The sequence below is a fragment of the Zootoca vivipara genome, chromosome 15 (genome assembly GCF_965207765.1).
Source record: "Zootoca vivipara chromosome 15, rZooViv2.hap1.1, whole genome shotgun sequence".
In the NCBI taxonomy this organism is placed as follows: Eukaryota; Metazoa; Chordata; class Lepidosauria; order Squamata; family Lacertidae; genus Zootoca; species Zootoca vivipara.
The window spans coordinates 2,358,029-2,377,593 of record NC_142598.1 but is presented as its reverse complement, the minus strand read 5'-3'; the positions used below and the strand labels follow the sequence as shown (position 1 = coordinate 2,377,593).

At 48.1% G+C, this 19,565-nt stretch overlaps 1 protein-coding gene across 3 annotated transcripts in view; it reads right to left on the bottom strand.

Moving 5' to 3' along the window:
- G6PD (glucose-6-phosphate dehydrogenase) overlaps positions 1 to 19,565 on the bottom strand; it is a 21,792-nt gene extending 2,227 nt beyond the window's left edge. The window contains exons 1-12 of one of the 3 annotated variants that reach the window (XM_035140781.3): positions 19,398 to 19,565; positions 18,289 to 18,434; positions 7,698 to 7,735; positions 7,352 to 7,460; positions 7,014 to 7,231; positions 4,111 to 4,269; positions 3,710 to 3,835; positions 3,104 to 3,197; positions 1,903 to 2,089; positions 1,511 to 1,746; positions 859 to 935; positions 253 to 345 (exon numbers count right to left, since the gene is read on the bottom strand). In XM_035140781.3, the coding sequence (XP_034996672.1) occupies positions 253 to 345; positions 859 to 935; positions 1,511 to 1,746; positions 1,903 to 2,089; positions 3,104 to 3,197; positions 3,710 to 3,835; positions 4,111 to 4,269; positions 7,014 to 7,231; positions 7,352 to 7,460; positions 7,698 to 7,735; positions 18,289 to 18,417 (1,466 nt within the window). In that variant the 5' untranslated portion in view covers positions 18,418 to 18,434; positions 19,398 to 19,565. Of the gene's footprint in view, positions 1 to 252; positions 346 to 858; positions 936 to 1,510; positions 1,747 to 1,902; positions 2,090 to 3,103; positions 3,198 to 3,709; positions 3,836 to 4,110; positions 4,270 to 7,013; positions 7,232 to 7,351; positions 7,461 to 7,697; positions 7,736 to 18,288; positions 18,435 to 19,219 lie in introns of all 3 variants that reach the window. The other 2 variants (XM_088658644.1, XM_035140780.3) reach the window with 2 other exon arrangements.

Below are 19,565 nucleotides of genomic sequence, written 5' to 3'. Positions count from 1 at the left end.
TGAATTCTTGATATATAAAAGAAAATGTGCCTAGAGATTCCGTTGTTGTGCCCATAACCGAGGTTGGAGGTGCCATTTAGCTCCTAGCCTTCATGTTTCAGTTTCTAACCCTGCCCTTATGCACATGTTGACAGCTATCAGCAAAATCTCCCCTTGAAACCTCAGAGTGATGGGCCAACCATAGAGCCTGCTTTTAAAAGAAACGACTGCCGTATGTATTTAAGCTCACCCCACTATCTCGTCCAAACTCACCTGCCGTAGCAATAGGGAATTGGTTTGGTTTTCTCTGCCTCAGTCTTATGGAGCAGCGGAGTGAAAATTCGCCAGGCCTCACGCAACTCATCACTGTGGGGAGGAGGAAAGTCCTGGGTTGGGTTACTGAACTCTGAAGAAGTTACCCACCTTAAACTGCAGTAGTAGTTCAGATATTTTTCAGTCATCATGTCTTATGCCAGAGGTGGGAAACCTGGTCCATGGGCCTCATTAGATCTGGCAGGGGTCCTCATTTGGCACATGAGGTCCTCTCACTCAAACCGTACTCACTTGTCCCACATATGTAATGTCAGCTGCGAGGCAGATTCAAGGTGCAGCTGCAAACAGAGCTCAAAGTGGACTCCTGCTGATTCCTTAGCAAGTTGCCCCTGCAGACAACACCCATCACTGGGGCTGACCGCAAGCCCCACTTTGCCTGTTTGCAGGCACACTTTGAATTCAGATGGGCAAGACAGAGGGGGAAATGCCCATTTGCACCTGTGGATCGAATGCAAACTGTGCCTGCCAGCAGACAAAGCAGGGCTCATCTGGATCCCCCCCCCCAATATTTTATTCCAGTTGGTACCCCTGGGTGCCAGCATGTACCTGCGCACAAAATGCATCTGACTCCCACAGAAAACATCCAAGATGAGGCGCTCATAAGCATCTGGGAGCTTCACATCCTGTAGAAAGGAGACAGGAGCAAGAGGGTGAATGTGCTGTGTACCACGATGTACCTCCACTTTTTGAGAGGGTGCCTTCTATTCCTTGTAACACTCACTGGAAGGAAAGAATTTGAGAAGCAGGCAGGACACGTCCTGAGCAGAACACTGCAATGCTAAGAAGCCTGGGAATCTAAAGTGCTGATCCCATATGTCTGTCTTCAACATAGTGGCTGCCACACAAAGCATGTCTGAAAATGTGCCAGCAATAGTTTCACTTTCCGGAAGGCAGAGAGGGTGGATGACAACTGCACCCCTCAAGCCTCCAGACCCTTGTGGTCCCTGTCAAGCTGAGCATTTCTACCCCTCCACCACCACCACTGCTCATCTCCTCCTGCTAGCAATCCACACACTGTCATGCTTCTACTCAAAAGAAAGAAACAAACATTCTGCAAGGTCTCCAATAGGTCTGCCATGCACCTTTAACAACCATGTGGAAAGGAAGCCTCTTTTACCTATGCAAAATTGTTATTACTCAAGCACAGAATTTGGGAGTCTCCTTAGCCTATATAGAGAGAAACTCTTGGTAATGGTACCTTGTAGCGGTTGCCATAGGTGAGGTCCAGCTCAGATTCTTCTGGGTTGAAGAACATGCCTGGCTTCTTGGTCATCATCTTGGTATAGACGGCCTCATTGGGCTGAACACGAATCACCAATTCATTGCGCTTACACTGGCTATGGAAGATGTCGCCCGGCACCTCCCGGAATTGCAGTCGTACCTCAGCCTTGCGCTCATTCAGTGCCTTGCCACAGCGCAGGATAAATGGTACTCCTGGGAGAAGCAGGTTCAAGAGGGAAAGAGACAGAGACAAGTTGGGACTCTGATCCATGTTATCTCCCCCACCAATAGGCCTGGCACCCCAAATCAAGGATGTCTAGGCATTGGTCTTTTACCCCTCCCTCTTCCCCTCCCTCATACTGTACTTACCATCCCACCTTTCATTGTCCACGTAGAGCACAGCGGCAGCAAAGGTAGGGGTGGTGGAGCCAGCTGGGACTGTGGGGTCATCCAGGTAGCCCTTCTGAGCCTCCCCTTTGCCAGAGGGATCTCCCACATATTGACCAAGCACCACATTCTCAGGCTTCACCTCTGAGATACACTTTAAAACCTTCACCTGGCAGAAAGACATGAACACAGTCGGAGATCCTCACAAACTAGCAAAAGTGACCTGAAAAAGGTGCGGAGTGTGTGTGTGGACGGGGGGACTCAAAGCTCAGTATTAACCTAAACCACTTACTTCTGGGAAATTTCAAGATTACAAGTTTCAGAATTAATCTCCTATGTGGAAATGGCAGCTGTTAAGGAAATATGTGCCACACACACATTTCTCCAATGGGTGCTGGGTTCCTGTGGCATGTACACATCGCAAGACACACAAGCAGCAACCATTCATGACTGAGTCCCCTGCCTGAGCACCATTTCCCACTTAGAAGTGACAACCACACAGAAGAAGAAGAGTTTGGATTTGATATCCCGCTTTATCACTACCCGAAGGAGTCTCAAAGCAGCTAACATTCTCCTTTCCCTTCCTCCCCTACAACAAACACTCTGTGAGGTGAGGGGGGCTGAGAGACTTCAGAGAAGTGTGACTAGCCCAAGGTCACCCAGCAGCTGCAGGTGGAGGAGCGGAGATGTGAACCCGGTTCACCAGATTACGAGCCTACCGCTCTTAACCACTACACCACACTGGCTGAAAATGCTCTTAAGAGTACTAGGAAAGGATAGAAATCCTGTGCCCCAAAATAACTACAGTAGCCTAGTTCTGACAGCCAAGGGTGCTCAACCACTATGGGGCACCATGTCTCCACTCAGGGCTTGTGAGCAACACCTTTTCTATTTTTGTTTTAAAATAAACAGTTTAAAAACCAATACAGTATACATGTCTGAGTAGGCTTGCCTAAGCAGAGAAGTTTATAGTAGGTGTCAAAAACAATACAACCAAAAGGCCTGCCTAATGTTAATTTTGAAGAGAGTGGGTGGACCTTCCCAAGGCAATTCATTTCCAATTTGAAGCGAAGGAAGGCAGACACAGAAATACGGTAGTAACTTGCTCAAGGACATTCAGATCAGAAGCGCTGGGTCCAAATTCTAGTTCCCATCCGATACTCAGTCCTAGACATGCTCCTACCTTCTCATCACGCACATCATTGGAGTTGGTAGAGGTTGGTTTCTCCATGGCAACCAGGCAAAGCATCTGGAGCAAATGATTCTGCATTACATCCCTGCAGAGGTGGCAGAAGGAATCAGTATCAGCTACAGGAACAGTACCAAAATCGCCAGCCATGTCCCTCTCTCAATCATCCCCATCCGTATGTGCTTCCTACTTCTGTTCCTGGTGGCCTGGTGCAGCCTAACTGCAAGGTTTCCTTGTATATCTGCACACAAGCAGTGTCTTGAAAGCAAATGGGATGACTGGAACTGGGGCCCTGACAGGCATGAGGATCAGCAGAAAACCCCATGTGGCTGTCCCCCGCAGGAAGGCAGTCTGTCCACAATAAATTTGACAGGGAGCACAAAAAATCATAGAAAGTTGGGTTAGGTGGAGAATTTCAAAGCCAAACTATGTTTTATCTGGGCAGATATGGGGTTTCTGCTTCATCTGTCACCTGAGTGAATTACAACTCTGTGGAATTTTAATGCCATGTCTGTTGATCCCTGTAGTGGTTTGCACACCTCAAACACACCAAGAAAATGATTCCACACACTCCCTCGCCCTGTCCCCCCACTCTCTCACCGGATAATACCAAACTCATCAAAGTAGCCACCCCGTCCCTCTGTGCCAAACGGCTCTTTGAAGGTCAGAATGACACAGGCAATGTTGTCACGGTTCCAGATGGGGCTGAAGATCCGGTTTCCAAATCTGCAAATGAAGGGGGAAATGACCTGAGACTCAAGCTGAGGCTGCAGGGCAGAGATGCCCCAGCTGAGCAGCAGAACAGAAGGGCTCCTATTTATACTGGTTGAGCCCCACCAAACACCCCAATGGAGACCATACCCAGCCCCTAATCCAGTTGAGAAGGTGCTTTATTGGCAGAAATTTGAAAAGACTTTTGAAGCACATGGGTGTAACCAAGCCTGAAGGCATCTGTCAGAGGACTGAACAAAAAATGCATGCTTGAGCCCAGGTAGTTTTACCTGAGCACCATCAGGTTTTGCACCATCTCCTTGCCCAGGTAGTGGTCAATGCGGTAGATCTGGTCTTCACTGAAAAGTGTGGAGATATGATTTGACAACTTGTTGGAGCTTTCCAAGTCCTTGCCAAAAGGCTTCTCCACAATGACACGATTCCAGCCCCTGGAGAATTGGGAAACAGGAGATGGCAAAGGCCAGCTTTAAATGTGGGGTGAATCTAAATGAGTCCTAGAGCCCTCTCCTCATACTGCACATGCACACACCCCGAAAAGCTATGTGAATCAAGCAGATTTTTGTAGGTATTTCTTTGCAATATTTATTTTACTGGCCTTCATGAGGTTCAAGGTGTTTTGCAGAGCTCTGAAATCCTACCCCAGGATAACCACAAGTCTTGCTCAGCTCTTCTCCAGTTTCCAAGGTCACCAGTCATAGCTGATGCATTTTCAGCCATACATTTTCAATCCATCCCCCCACCAGTTTTTTTCCTCCTGCCAAATGTTTTCAATATAGCAAAATACAGCTTCAACCAACATAACTTGTATAACCAATGGGTAAGGAATGTATGCACATTTTACAGTACCTCCTTACTACAGTTTATTTAAAAATAAACATTAAAAACACAGACTCTCCAGATATCACAGCCCTTGTTTCAGTGATGTGTTCAACAGTTCTGCCTTTAGCAGGTGCCCAGAAGTGTCTCCACAGCAGGCCTTCCACCACCAATTCTCAAACTGCCACTATGAGATGTTTTACAATTTGGTCTTGAGGCACATGAATATCAGCTCCCAGGAGTGGCCTCCTTGTGTGAGCAGTGCACAGAAGCGTGTTTCTGGAAAGTATAAGCTGGGATTTCTGCAGCCCCAAGACATGCCCTTACCACATGTTAGTGCTGTTTCTTTCCAGAGTGCACTTCTTCCACGTTACACAAGCTGCTCAATGCATGTGAGGGATCTGGATTCACACAGATCAGGTATAAATCGGCTCTGAGCTGCCCACCATAAGAGAATGAACCACCTGCTGAAGAATGAACTGGTTTGGGGGTTCCAGCTTCAGCTCCAGGGAAGTTGACAAGCTAACCTGATTGCTCTGACCTCCTTCCTCCCCATTTTAGCAACTTTAAGCCATCCATGAGCAATTAATTACTCTAATGATTAAAAGCATAAGAGCAAAAGAAAACTGCTGATAAGTTACTACTTTGAAGTGGAAGACAGAGCTATAAATCTACCTACAGAGGAAGAGAAAGAAGCTTCTAGAATGGCTTCAAAGTCATCTTACTCCTCAAAAGAAGACTGTGAATCTCTACAGGGGATTTTAAAGCAATTAATTATATTTAGAACTCTTGTTGTAGATACAGTGTAGAAGGCAGCGAGAATGGATATAGGGCTAATCTAATTAGCTTTAAGTCAAGTTTTATGATTGATAATTGATGTATCAGAAAACTTAACAAAGATATTACATGCATGGAATAATAAAGAAATGATATAGATGTTTTGTTGAAGTATGACACCCTTCTATAAAATACTTTACTGATAACCCTGAAGAATGACAACTACTGAAATCACGGACTGGACTTTGACAAACTGATCCATCCTGGAGGGGAGAGGAGTGAGTTGGGATTTTGCTTTGTGGCCATTTCTCTTCTTCTGTAATTGTTATATAATGGAAATAAATAAAACTATTTTTATTTTTTAAAAAGTAGTAGTAGAAGAAGAATGAACTGGTTCAAAACAAATGACAGGCTGGAAGTTCTGGCTCTTGCTCAAGGGAGTAAGCGAAGCATATCAAAAGAAGAAAGAGCCATAGAAGCCAATGGCATCCTTCGGGCAGGGATGCCAATGAATCAGAGGTAGGGGGCTAGCAGCTCTACACTACACTGAATGAAGGGGATGGCAGGCTTGCATGTTATCTCCTGCCCTGGATGTACATACTGAGGCCCGGGAATGGCTCACACCTTCCATGACAGCAACTCTCGCCTCGTCTTCATCAAAGCTGGACTGACATTGAGGGCAATTTTTACATGCATCACATGATGGCAAACTTGGAGCTTGCCACTGACTGTGTGCTCAAGAGGGAACAAGCCACAGCCAGTCGCTGTTTCCTGGGGACTCCCTGTGCTAGCAAACCAGTGGCAGAGGGAGCAGATTCCTGAAGCACTCACTCTCTTCATCCCACCATCTGTGCCATGGAGAAAGATCGCTGCTGTGCCCACTCCTTGCTCTTTCAATTATTTGTTCTTGCTATTAGTGTATGTGAGTTTATGCATGCAAAGGACAAAAAAGGTGTGCTTGTCCTGCACCTTCAGCTGGTCCTGAGTGAGTGAGCAAACTTGTGTGAGTGAGTCAGAGAGTGACCAAGCAGAAAATGAAGTAAAAAATACTCTTGTGTTTCTAGAAAGTTAGACCCCACCCTTTGGCTAGAACCTAATGCATGTTGGATTGCTGCAGGGAGCAAGTGTTGTTGGAAAGACATTTTTTTACATGTGCCATAGGCTGTCTGTTGGGAATTAACAGCATAGTAGGATTACTTTACACTACAACTGTATGTAACTGCTAAGCTGAGGAACTGCATTATACTTGGCCGTTAAAGAAATGACCCTCCCTAAACTGTCCAATGTTTTTCTTTGACACTTCCATTCTGGGTTTTCCATTTGCATAATCTGGTGGTGTGTTGTTGGTTACTCTGCACATGCCCCAACACTTGCTCTCCCTACCTGCCCACCTGCCCCCACCCCATATAACAGGATCCGGAGGGCCTGCAGAAGCCTTTTTCCACATTCCTGGAAGGGGCCACCAAGGGAGGGAGAACTCCAACCAGACACGACCTCCTCTGTCTGAGCAAACTTGCCCCAGTGCCCTCCTGCTAACCCTTCCCCCACCCTGATTCCCCTGCCAGGCCCCAAGTCTTACACAGTGCTCATGCAGTTCTCCCGGATGTTGCCAGTGACGTCTGCATAGACACTTGGCGGTAGGGCCAGGTAGAAGAGGCGGTTTGCCTTCTGGCCATTGTGAAGGCTATTCAGGTGAGCATTCAGACCTTGGAAAGAGGCCCGGTCGTCATACTTTCCTGAGACATAGGAGTTGCGGGCAAAGAAGTCGTTTAATTTCTGTTCTTCTTCAGGGGTGGCCTGGAATGATATATAGATCTGTTTTGCTGCAATCACTTCCAGTGGCAAATGCAACAAACTTAAGCATGTGAACAAAGTCCTGTGGGCTGAGGAGGCAGCAGGTGAGAAGGAAAGTCTCACCTTGAGGTGTGGCTGGCTCTGTTTGCGGATGTCGGCAACAGTGAGCTGGGACCGGGCGTAACCCACCACGTAAGTGTCATCAGGAAGCAGCCCATCGCGGTACAGCCACCTGCATGGGAAATCAGAACAGTCCCAATTCAAACAGTGGCAGAGCTTCATGCTCAGCACTGGGGGTGGGGCTGGCGCGCGTCCCGGGGGTGTGGCGGGAGGGCAGCCGTGATGGCACCCTACCGGGATCGCGCTGTGGGGGGCGGTGCACTCCCCCCGCACTCCTCTTCCCGCCAGTGAATTCAACTGGGCAGCCCCATGGCACAAGGAAGGCAAAGCCTCGGGGCAGTGAACTTACCAGACGGTTGGATAGATCTTCTTCTTAGCTAGATCACCCTGAAATTATGAAACAGAGAGGGGAGGGAGTCATCATTATCACAGAAAGCATAAGACAAAGAATGTGTGCTGAGGCAAAGGCTGAGGGGTGGCATGTATGGGGCTGGGACTCAAGCGACTCAGAACAGAAAAGTCCCTGTTTAAATCCCTGCTCTTTTGAGCTGGGCTGAGACTGGGCTCCACAGAGAGAGAGTGACAGCCGTCCTTCCAAATCCCCATACACATGACTACTGCTCTATCTGAAGTATATGGCCATGTAAACACACTGATAATAATCACCAGTTAATTCCTGCTGGTATATCTGTGGTCATCAGTCAATAACTGAGGAAATAAGAGTGAACCAGACGTTCCTCCTGCCTTTCCTAAATCACAGGAAGGAGACGACTCCAGTCTTGCACTGCACCACCACACTGCAATCTCCCATAGTTCCCTGCTCCCAAAGCATTGCACTGGGGTTGGTAAGGGGAAGGACAAAAGGCAGCCCATCTCTGCCCTCGTATCTTTTCTGAAGACCCGGCCATATAGAACCAGATTTAGGGGACATTCAGGAAGTATAGGGAGTTTGCACCCCAAAGACTACAGCTTGGCATTCCACTGCAAAACCCCTCCCTGGCACAGGTGCTTCCTTCCCCCAGCCTGAGCTCCTCCCTGTGCCTGGCAGTGCCACGCTGCATGAAACACCCCTGGCAGTCGCCTTTGTCCTTTCATCACACGGCAGGCAGCAAGCTTTGTTACCACTGGCAGAAAGCCCAGTTGCAAACATGCCTAGTCATGCAGCGTGAGCCCAAAGGGTGCCCACACCTGTGGGCTTTCGGTCCAGCCCCTCATGTTTGAGTCAGAAGCCGATCAGCTATCTGGTTGCTAAGCAGCAGAACACCCTGTGTGCCACCTCAAAGACTAACACATTTATACAGGGTGAGTCCTTTAAAAGAGGCCCTGTGGATACAGAGTACACATGTTCCACAGGGCCTCTTTCAAAAGACTCACACTGTACATCAAATCAGGTCAGACATGTCCAATGAAGGGAACTGCAGTCCATCAAAGGCTATGCCGGAGTAAATTTGTCAGTCTTTAAGAGGCCACAAGAGAAACTTGGTCTTTTTTCTACTACAAGAGACCATTAATCCACTATGAATCTTGCACCTCCCCCCTCCCCCCTTTTCTTCATTCTACTGTTAAAATATCACAGATGATTTATTTGTTTCAGAGATTTTATATGCCACCCTTCAGAATATTTATACCAAGGTGCTAGAAGGAGGAAGCAATTCTGTTTTCCAGGTCAGAAAATTGTGAAAAGTTCTGTGACATATGCCAGCAAACCCCCCCCCCCACCTCCCGGGCGACAAAACAAAATCCCCTGGAACAAACCAAAATGCAACTCAGATTACCAGGATCATAATGTTTCCGAGAAAGAGAAACAAATAAAACCTGGTGTTGAGCGTTAGAGACTATGGCCTGCACGTGGTCGAAGGAGGAAACACCTTTCCCTGGCTCCTCCTCCAATCTGCCCAGGAGGTTCTCTGAAGTGGCCTTTAAAGCCTGGCCTTTAAAGATCAAATTTTAAAAACTGGGTGGTATTCAACTAAGTTTTACTCAGAGTTGATCTATTAAAATTAATGACCCTAACTTAGTCAAAATTATTAATTTCAATGGGACTACTCTGAGTAAAACTTACCTGACTGCACTCTTTCTCCTCAGGAAGGCTTTTGTCCTCCAAGATGGTTCCAATTTCTGCTGCTGTACTGTTTGATTTTGCTGGTGGCTAACATAAATGGCTTGGGACCCAGGTGGCGCTGTGGTTAAACCACTGAGCCTAGGGCTTGCTGATCAGAAGGTCGGCGGTTCGAATCCCTGCGACGGGGTGAGCTCCCGTTGCTCGGTCCCAGCTCCTGCCCACCTAGCAGTTCGAAAGCACGTCAAAATGCAAATAGATAAATAGGAACCGCTACAGCGGGAAGGTAAACGGCGTTTCCATGTGCTGCTCTGGTTTGCCAGAAGCGGCTTTGTCATGCTGGCCACATGACCTGGAAGCTATACGCCGGCTCCCTTGGCCAATAATGCGAGATGAGCGCGCAACCCCAGAGTCGGTCACGACTGGACCTAACGGTCAGGGGTCCCTTTACCTTTAACATAAATGCTAAGCTAAGAATTATTTTTTATATTAAAAAAACTGCTAATATTTTATTAATGCTTTTATTGATTTTTTAATGTGAATTGCTTTGAGAGATTGGTATTAGTCTGATAAGCATTAGGAATAAATATATAACCAATAAAAACAATCAAATAGGTCTGTCGCCCATTATGTGCCCTCCTAAGAGATTTTCAAAGGTTCTCTGGAGATTGGTTTTTATAAATCCAGGTGCCTTCTGCCCTGGAAACTCCCCTCCTAAACCCAGATGTCCTTATTCAGAGGTGAGGGGAATGTTGAAATGTTGTTTCAACAAGCTGCATGGCAGGGCCAGACGCACTCCCAAACTCTTCTTGCTTTATTGTGTGCGCAACATTTTAATCTCTCCCTATACAGGAGTTCAAGCCCGCCCTAGTCTTTCAGCAAGAGGACTATGGCTTTCTCCTGCCCTCCCCAGTCTTGCTATACAGCACTGAGAAAAGGTTTGCCTGTTGCAAAACACAAAACCTTTGTGAGGAGCCCTGGGGTGGCTCCCTGGGCATGTTGGGCACCCAGCCCTGCCTCCAGGCATAAAACCAGCATTCCTGGCTTCTCTGTTCTTCAACTCAATAAGCACAAGCAGAAGTACCGGTATGTGAGAAAAGAAAGGTTCCTCAATGAAGACCCTGAAAAGGTCTTCAATGAGACCTTCAATGAGACAAAAGGTTTTCAATGAGACCCTGAAAAGAGGGGAGAAGAAGATTAGAAATAAGCAGCATGAGCAGCGTCTGTGGCAGTGGAGGGCCTTGCTGCGCCTACCCATGACGGCAGAGGGAACTGCTGTACCTCCCCACATTGGTGAAGGGTGCGCTGTGGTTCCCCGCAGCAGCAGAGGGCTTTGCCATGCCTCCCCGAAGTGGCAGAGAGTCCCTCCCTACCTCCCTGCAGCGGCAGAGGGTGTGCCACGCTTCCCCGCAGCAGCCAAACTAATTGCATATTAGTTCACGCTTTTTGAAAAGAAAGAAAGCGCTGCTGCCATTCTGTTTTTGAGCCTGTAACCCAGGTTCCAGGAGCAATTTGGCTCCTAGCTTTTCTACCTGAGTTTGTAACACTGTGGACGTGAGAGAGCATCAGAGGTGGGAGGGACAGAGGCCGGTGCTGCCGCAACACACCTGACCACCATTCAAGTCTCCCCTGGGTACACTGGTTGGAAACCACTAGTGTAGGTTAGCAGTGCTTAGCAGTGAATAGTAAGTAACAGATTGCCTCATCAATGGTACAATACAGACTCCTCTCCCCCTCTGTGAATCCCCAGACCTTTCTTGAGCCGCAAGGCATTCCAGATTCACATGGCTTCTTTCCGTTTTGGCCACAAAGTACAGTGCCCTACCGCTGCTGCTGCTGCTGCTGCTGCTGCTGCTGCTGCTACAAGTGGCAGTGACCTACAGAAGCCCTCGCTTTCCCTGTATCCATCCAGGGCTAGAAGCTCCTTATCTAACGCAAACACTACTAAGTCAACTACCTGCTGTGACCTGGGCCAAAAAGGTGTGAAACATCCAGGACACATGAGGTTTGCAACTGGGTGGAGTGTGGGCACCCAACTTTCTTTCTAGGTGCATTTGTTGCCTACACAGGTCAGGTGATCTTTTTATTGCCTTCGCTAAAAACCTCCTGAGCAGCTGCCAGCAGCTTAGCCTGCAAGTCTTCCTGTTTCTCCCTTGTGAGAGGAGTTCAACAGCTAGCTACCAGGGCTGCAAGCTCTAACCAGCTTAATTTCTAATTAAGTGGTGGAGCTGATTCTAATATGCAGCTCTGCAAATTGAATGCACACTTGTTTATTTCTTACCAGGGTTGAGAATACCCTGATATTCTGCCATCAGCTTTGGCTGGTGGCCCAGATGCACACCTTTCTGGACAGGGATAGCCTGGGTTCTGTTGTCTATGCTCTGGTAAACTCTAGGTTAGATTACTGCAATTTGTTATACATGGGGCTGCCTCTGAAGACTGTTCGGAAACTTCAGCTGGTGCCAGTTTGCTCACTGGGGCAAGGCAGTTCAAGCATATCACACCAATCCTGGGCCAACTGCACCGGCTGCCCATTAGTTTCTGTGCCTATTTCAAAGTGCTGGGTTTGACCTTTAAAACCTTTCAACAGCTCAGGACCACAATACCTCAAGAACTGCCTCTCCCCCTATGAACTGACCCAGACCCAGCAAACGTCAATTGAGGCCCTTCTTTGTGTGGCTCCTCCATGAAAAGTCTGGAGAGTGGCAACATGAGAACAGGCCTTTTCTGCAGTGGCTCCCCACTTGTGGGATGCTCTCCCTAAAGAGACCCACCTGGCACCTTTAGGCGCAAGGTAAAAACATTCCTCTTCTCCCAGACCTTTGTCTAATTTATGGCCTCTTAAATGTTTTTTGGGGAGGGGGGTTATTGGGCTTTTTGTTTAGTTGTTATTATGTAGTGTGTTCTGTATTTTATGTTGTAAAGAGTCCTGTGATTGCCTCATGAAGGGCAATATAAACATGAAGAAATAATACAAGAAATCAACACAGAAGGATTTCTCCCTCTAACAATGAGTCTTAGCTTTGGATGATTAGATTGTAAGTGCCTATCTCATACATCGATATTTCTTAACAGACAGCTATGCTTTGCTTTATGGAATATGCAAATTTAATTATTATTTAACTGACTAAACAAAGAGACACTTGATCAACTAAAATTTTGTTGCAAGCTGCTAACAGGCTTAGTGGTTACAAGTTACAGACATCAAATCTGCAATTCTCATCTAATTCTGTTTCCAGACCTCAGCTTTCTCACCTGAAGCACTTATAAAAACCTGGTTCACCATTCTTTCCCTGTCCTTAATCTTAAAGCAAAGGGTAGCTACCGTTTGACACACACACACACACACTGCAATACTCATTTCCAGTTGATGGACTGCAATACTCATTTCCTTGGCTTTCAGCTGTGCTGGCAGAGACTAGTGGGAGTTGGGGACCCAGAGCATCTAGAAGCTCCAGGTTAGTCCCCTCTGCTTTAAAGTCTAGAGGGAAAGAATAAGCACTAATCTTGGCGAGTATTTAGAGAAGCTACTTACTGTAGAGGTTGTGTATGGTGTGGGACCCTCACTTTTGTGCCACAAAGCCTGATCCTGTCACAGGCATTTAGAACTGGCTTGGTATTCCAACCAATACACAGAATAACTTTGGCTGCAATCCTAACCATACTTTCCACAGAGCAACCCCCATTTAATTCAATAGGCTTTGCTTTTGAATAGACACAGGAAATGTAAGCTACCAGAGCATAGCAACTCCAATGAGGAAAGGTAGTAAAAAGCAATACCTCCTTGTACGTTTTATTCTTCCCTAGCAGCGAAGGCCTACAGCTCAGGGCTTCTGCTCTGCACTGGCAGGTCCAGTTCAAGCCCTGGCATCTCCAGGCAAGGCTGGCAGAGGCCCCTACCTTTAACCCTGCAGTGTTGCTGAGAGTTAGTGTAGAGATAGACAATGATGAGTCAGAATGAACCAATGATGTGGGCAGCCTCCTATTTGCCTGGTTTAAACATCTCCCTTGTTTAATTGCATGGGCACTGCCTTGCACAATGGCCTAAAAGATCTCAATCATTCACAGCAGCTCCCAGTGATCAGGAGGCAGAAACCCTGACACGGGACCCCTGCAGGTGCCCCCACCCCCACCCCCTGCCGCTGCCCATCTTGTCAGCTGTGGATGTCCTGGGTCTGCTCTAAGAGGCAGCCAGCCAAGATGGTCTCTGGCCTCTTCAGAAGCCTCCACTTTTGTGGTGAAGTCAGTCTGGGCCACATGGGAAAAAGCCTGCAAGGCAGAGGGCAGGTCTTCCCAGACTCACAGCCAAGACGGTCTCACTGAAATCTCACAAGCCCTTGTCAGAACCCATGGTCATCACCACTGCGCAACCAAGATAAGGCATGCTGCAGCAGGAGAAGCACATCCCGCTTTGACTCAAGTAGCACTTCAGACGGCAGAACACCAGGAAGAACTGAGCTCCACAAACCTGCATTTAGAAAACTATGTCAGGGAGAAACATCATAGTCTTGTCTTCTTCGGGAAGCACTAATTTTCTCTATGTAGGCACTGTATGTGAGTACGTGTGTACAGTTTGTGTAGAATATGCAACCCCCTCAGCCAGCTATATGTTTACTAGCTCACTGGGAACTAAGCCAAAATCGTTGCTATGAATGGCAGCAGCAGGACAAGAGCCCTTAAAACCATGCTTGATCATACTGTCATTTTCTGGGATTAGGATTCTGAGCAGCAGTTGCTGTTTAGATGCAGTTCTAACCTCCCAATCCTGCTAGTCCTTACAAATTAGTAGTGTCTAAAAGGCAAGGCTTCATTTCTCCAAAACATCCGTTGTTTGTTGGCAATCATTCCTTTGAATCAGTTAGCTAGTTGCCCTCAATAGCCTTAGCACCACTGGGGAAAAGCTGGCATCTGGAACTACCCTAACTAACCCTCAGGTGCATCCAGATGGTTCAGTCTTGGGAAGTGAGTGTGCCAATTATGTACAGTATGTGCTTTCAGACCAAACACCAGCTCGCTGCGCAACCACATTTCTGACAGGAACAGGCTAGACTGGCCACATTGTGCCTACAATCTACAAGGCTAACAACAGAGGTGTCCTGGTAGAAACCGTTCCTGTTTTTCCCAAGGACACTGTCTCTCCTTTCAATTATACGTAAGTAGAGTTATTCGTAAGTAGAGGTACCACTGTATATTATGGCTCCAAACTGGTAGCGTTTTCATTTACTGAGGAAGACTGCTACTTCCCCACATACCAGAAGGCTCACTTCCCTCTTTTACCTACTGAGAGCACCACACCTTCTTCCCCAGTGACTCAGCAAAAGCTGGTGCTTCTCCTTTTGCTAAAGCTGTGCTCCCTGCCCCTTGAGCACTCAGGCGGCTCCTTCTCTCTCCTGTGTGCTGAACTGCAACCATGCAGAAGGCGGCCCAAGCGGTCTTAGGCCAACCCACTCCAGAACGGAAAACAGGAAAGAGACACAAAGAAGAGAGATCAAAGAAAAAAGCAGAAGGAAGTCATTTTGGCAGCCCCATGCAATTCACCAAAGTACAGGCATGATTTGTATTTAAGGAGGAAGACTCCAAAATGCCCTAGATGTGCCTGAGGCCAGAAAAAGCACAGGCGCCTTCATTTTGACCAGAGGAAGAAATACAAAAGAGATATTGCAGCTACTGTGGGCCTTACGACGGCATCTCTCACCCTCCAACCATTCCCATTTAGCATCACTCCCTCTCATCTTTGGACAGTCCTTTTCATTAAACAGATATGATGTAACACATTTATGAATTAAATGCCCTTAATCGTGGGCAGAGTGCATTTCCTACTGCTGCACTTCTGAGCAATTGCAGCCTATTCCAATGGAACTGAAGGGTGGGGCTTCATTCCAGGGTAGACAGAGGGCTCCTTTAAACCTCTGTGCCTCTCCTTTTAAATTGAAGGGGTCCACATCTCCCTTGCCACTATTCCCAGAACAAAAAAAAAGACCTTTAACAACAACTAACAAGTATAGCTTATGTTGGTATTCCTGAAACACTATTGACCGTACCCTTATGACAGTACCCCATTATCTTGCTGCACCCACTCATTTTCATAATTATTTATTTTGTTTCTATACCGCTTTATATTTTAAAGAAATTTTTCAAAGTGGTTTACAGCATATTGTGTATGTGTCATCTTGAACATGAAAGGAAACAAAGACACAAGGTAGGATATGACTCAGGAGTAACAACATAAGAACCATCTGCTGAATCAGACCAATGGCCTGTTCACACAGGGGCAGCATAGCTGCCAAGTTTTCGCTTTTCTCGCGAGGAAGCCTATTCAGCATAAGGGAAAATCCCTGTAAAAAAGGGATAACTTGGCAGCTATGAGGGGCAGCCAGATGCCTGTGGGACCCCCCCCCCCAAAAAAGCAGGACCCGAGCACAAGAGCACACTCTCCTCCTGCGCTTTCCAGAAGCCGGCATTCAGAAGCTCATTGCTTCCAACTACGCAGCCATCAGTACGCAGCCATCATTTGTCTAACCTTTTTTCAAAGCCATCTAAGTTGGTGGCTATCGCTGCCTCTTATGGGAGCAAAAGTCAAAGTGAAACTATGAAAAGAAGCACTTTATTTTTTTCTGTCCTGGATCTTCCATCATTCAGCTTTGCTGGATGTCCCTAAGTTCTAGTGTTATGAGAGGAGGAGAAAAACTTTTCTTTCTTTTCCCCTTTCTCCATGCTACACATAATTTTATAAACTTCTTACTTCCCTTTTGTCTAAACTAAGAAGCCCCAAATGTTGTAACCTTTCCTCATAGAGGACTTGCTCCAGCCCTTTGATCATTTTGATTGCTCTTTTCTGAACCTTTCCCAGCTCCACTATATCCCTTTTTTTTGCTTAAGCGAACAGAACAATACACAGTATTTCAAATGTGGTCACACTACAAAGTATATTTACAAGGATTAAGTTTTGTGACTGTAGTACAGGCATCCAGGCCCAGCTCTAGGTGCAGTCCCGGTGGCGCAGGGCGCCAGGGCGCCGGGCCGGCGGCGGGGGGGGCTGCGCAGCGAAGCTGCGTGGAAGCCGTGTGCTGCACGCTGTGAGGGCGGGGGCGCCGGAGCGATCTCCGCGCCTCAGCGCCAGGGCACCCGACCTGCTCGAGACGGCCCTGCAGGCATCCCCAAACTTCGGCCCTCCAGGTGTTTTGGACTACAATTCCCATCATCCCTGACCACTGGTCCTCTTAGCTAGGCATCATGGGAGCTGTAGGCCAAAACATCTGGAGGGCCGCAGTTTGGGGATGCCTGCTGTAGTAGGTTTGATTCTCACTGAAATTGCTCCCCAGCAAAACAATCCCCCGCACAGACAGGGGAATATTTTGCAATTATAGCAAGGGGCCAATGGTGAGAAGGAGGCAAGCCACTTTAGGCTGATCTTTCCAAGCACTGGATTACCAACACATTGCTAAATCCATGCAATGCCCGGATTAGCTACCTACCCCTTCAAGCATGCTCACAAACACCAGAAGGGATGCTGATGATTACACACCACACAGTAATTGCTGTGCAGAGTTATACAACAGCTTCCCAGCGCAAGGAGGCACTTATACAAGGGGCAGGAAGAGAAGCCAGTGTCTGCTTCAGGGCAGCATGACTGAAGCACCTGTTTTTGTATTTGGGCCACACCAGCATCCTGTCACCAGGCACAAACCTTGTGTGGCTGTGAGTCACAGCTCTGGAAGGGAAGATGCTAGACTGGGTCAAAAGGGGATGTGGGAGCAGAGCAAAGCGGGGTCACAGCAGAGCTACTGCTGTGATGGGAAACAGCTGGGAGCTCAGTGGTGGAGCAATGAAAAATTCAAGAGATGACCCTCTGGAGTTCCAGGCTATACAAAAGGAAAAGTGAATTCTCCTAACACAATCCAGTTCCCTTTTCAGTTAACAGAAAGCTTCTACTGAGGCACAGTAACACACGGCATGGGATATGGGATTCCCACCCCCTGAAAAAAATAATCTCTGTCAAATTCTGCCCCCATAATATGTGGGATCAATTACCAATGTAATTGGGTGGTGCCAGCAAGAAAATATGCAACATTAAGATGTCAGAACAGAAGACACAAAATTTCTCCCCAACCCCAACCTGAAAGTTTTGAGGAAGAAAAAAGAAGAAGAGGGGATGAAGAAACAGATTTGTGTAGTTTATTGTGATGCAAACACTTGCATCCTGCTTTTAAACACCAGTTTGAATAAAAGCTAAGTTACATTCTGTGGCAACTTTTTCTCAGCCCTTGAGTACCCTCCATCCCTATTGGTTTTACTGTTCTACTGATTTATTTCTATTGTTTTAACCTCAAAGTTCTATTGAGCTACCTCAGGCTCCTTTAGAAGGAAGGGTGAGATACAAATTTAATGAATGAATGAATAGCTTAGAGTGCTATAAACAAAAAAGCCTCTCAAATGCAATTATAACAATACATTATTTCTTTATCATTATGTTGATATCCCACCTTTCCTCCAAGAAGCACAAGGTAGTGCACACGGCTCCCCCCCTCCCCTTATTAATGCCAGTCACATGATAGATTTGGGAAACCCACCCCCATGCCGTGGGCATATGGCCAACGGAAATGGAGGGCCAGCACCACTCACTTGTTCCATACCTGTATGTACCTTTGCCATTTCCCATGCCCATTGCACAGCCATATAGCCATCTAGATTCTCCCTCCCTAGAGATCAAGCCAGCCACCCTGGGAATTTTTGTCCCAGTTTGGGTTCTATTTATTTCATAAAATTTATATACAGTACCGCTGGATGACAAGAAAAGACCTCAAAATCTAGAGATCCTAAAATATAAAGATGCCTACAGTATATATCAGGTTTGCAGTGGTCCAAAGGGGAAAAAACTCACCGAAGCCCCCAAGATGATGAAGATGTGGGTATCTGACTCGTGGAAGTCATTCCCTTTGCACAACTCTTCACGAAGCATCCCACAGATGTCTGTCCGAGACAGCTTCTCCCGTGGCTGATGATGGCTCATGGTGGCAGCGTTGTCTCCTGAGGAGAAAAGGTGTCTGTCAAATGTGGCTCCTCCTCCTTCCTGACCCACTCACCTCCGGCAGGTGTTGCTCAGGTGAGCAGTTTTCCCACCTCTTTCCTTCCTGGCACAGCCTACATGCTGAATGGCTTGCCAAAGCACTAGTCTCAACTTGACCCAAGCAGGGCTGCTTTGCATATGTGCCTCTGGGGCACTTCAAGCATTCTTTTCTTCCCCAGGATAAATTCAAAAACAAATATGGACAAGATACTTCCTGAATATCAGCTTGGCTTCTCTCCTGCTACTCAGGTCCAAAACGATGAGCTGTAGACCAGAGCAGGGGGCGGGAGAGAAAAACAAGCGGGGCCAAAGGGAAGAAGAAGACCCAAAAAGTTCTGCAAGGAAAACACGTGCGTTGAATCTCACGGCCTGTCAACGCCTTGAACCCGGGAATAAGAGGCCAAACACATTCACACGGACGGAGTTTCGATTATAGCGGCAGCGGCTGGACCGCGCGCAGTGCTTCCCCCGAGAAAGCGAGCGAGCGAAGGCGGCGAAGCGGCAACAAGACCGAGGCTGCCCGGGGGAGCCGCGCCGTGGTTGGCCGGGAGTCCCCTCGAAAGTCGGGGGCGCAGAGGGGGCTGCCTGCCCCGTGCCTTGTTCCTCCTCCGCGCCCAGCGGCCTCCTCCCCGGATCCCGGGATGCTGCCCTGCCCTCGCTCCGCTTCCAACCCGCCGCCATCGCGGCCCAGCCGGCGCCCCCTCCCCCGCCCGGCCGACCCTCCGCGATCTCCCGCGCCCGCTACCTGCTCGCAGCGCCGGCGAACCCCCGAGGCGCTCCTCGCTCACGCTCGCGCGGCTTCCCATGGCCCGCCCAGCGCGCCCACACCCGGCTGCCCGGCCGGCCCGCCCTCGCCCGCCCCACCAGCCCGCCAGCGTCGCTGCAGGAGGAGCCCCGAGCCGCCGCCGCCCCCTTGCCCTCGCCTTGCTTGCCCCCGTCCGGCTCTCCTCCTCGCGCCCTCCGCCCAGGCGGCGGCGGGCTTGCAAACAGCGCGGCCGCCTCTCCGGAAGGGAGAAAGGGGAAATCGGAGAACGGGCCAACCTCCCGTTGATCATTTGCTTTCTGCCTCCTGTCGGAAACGCTGCTTCTCT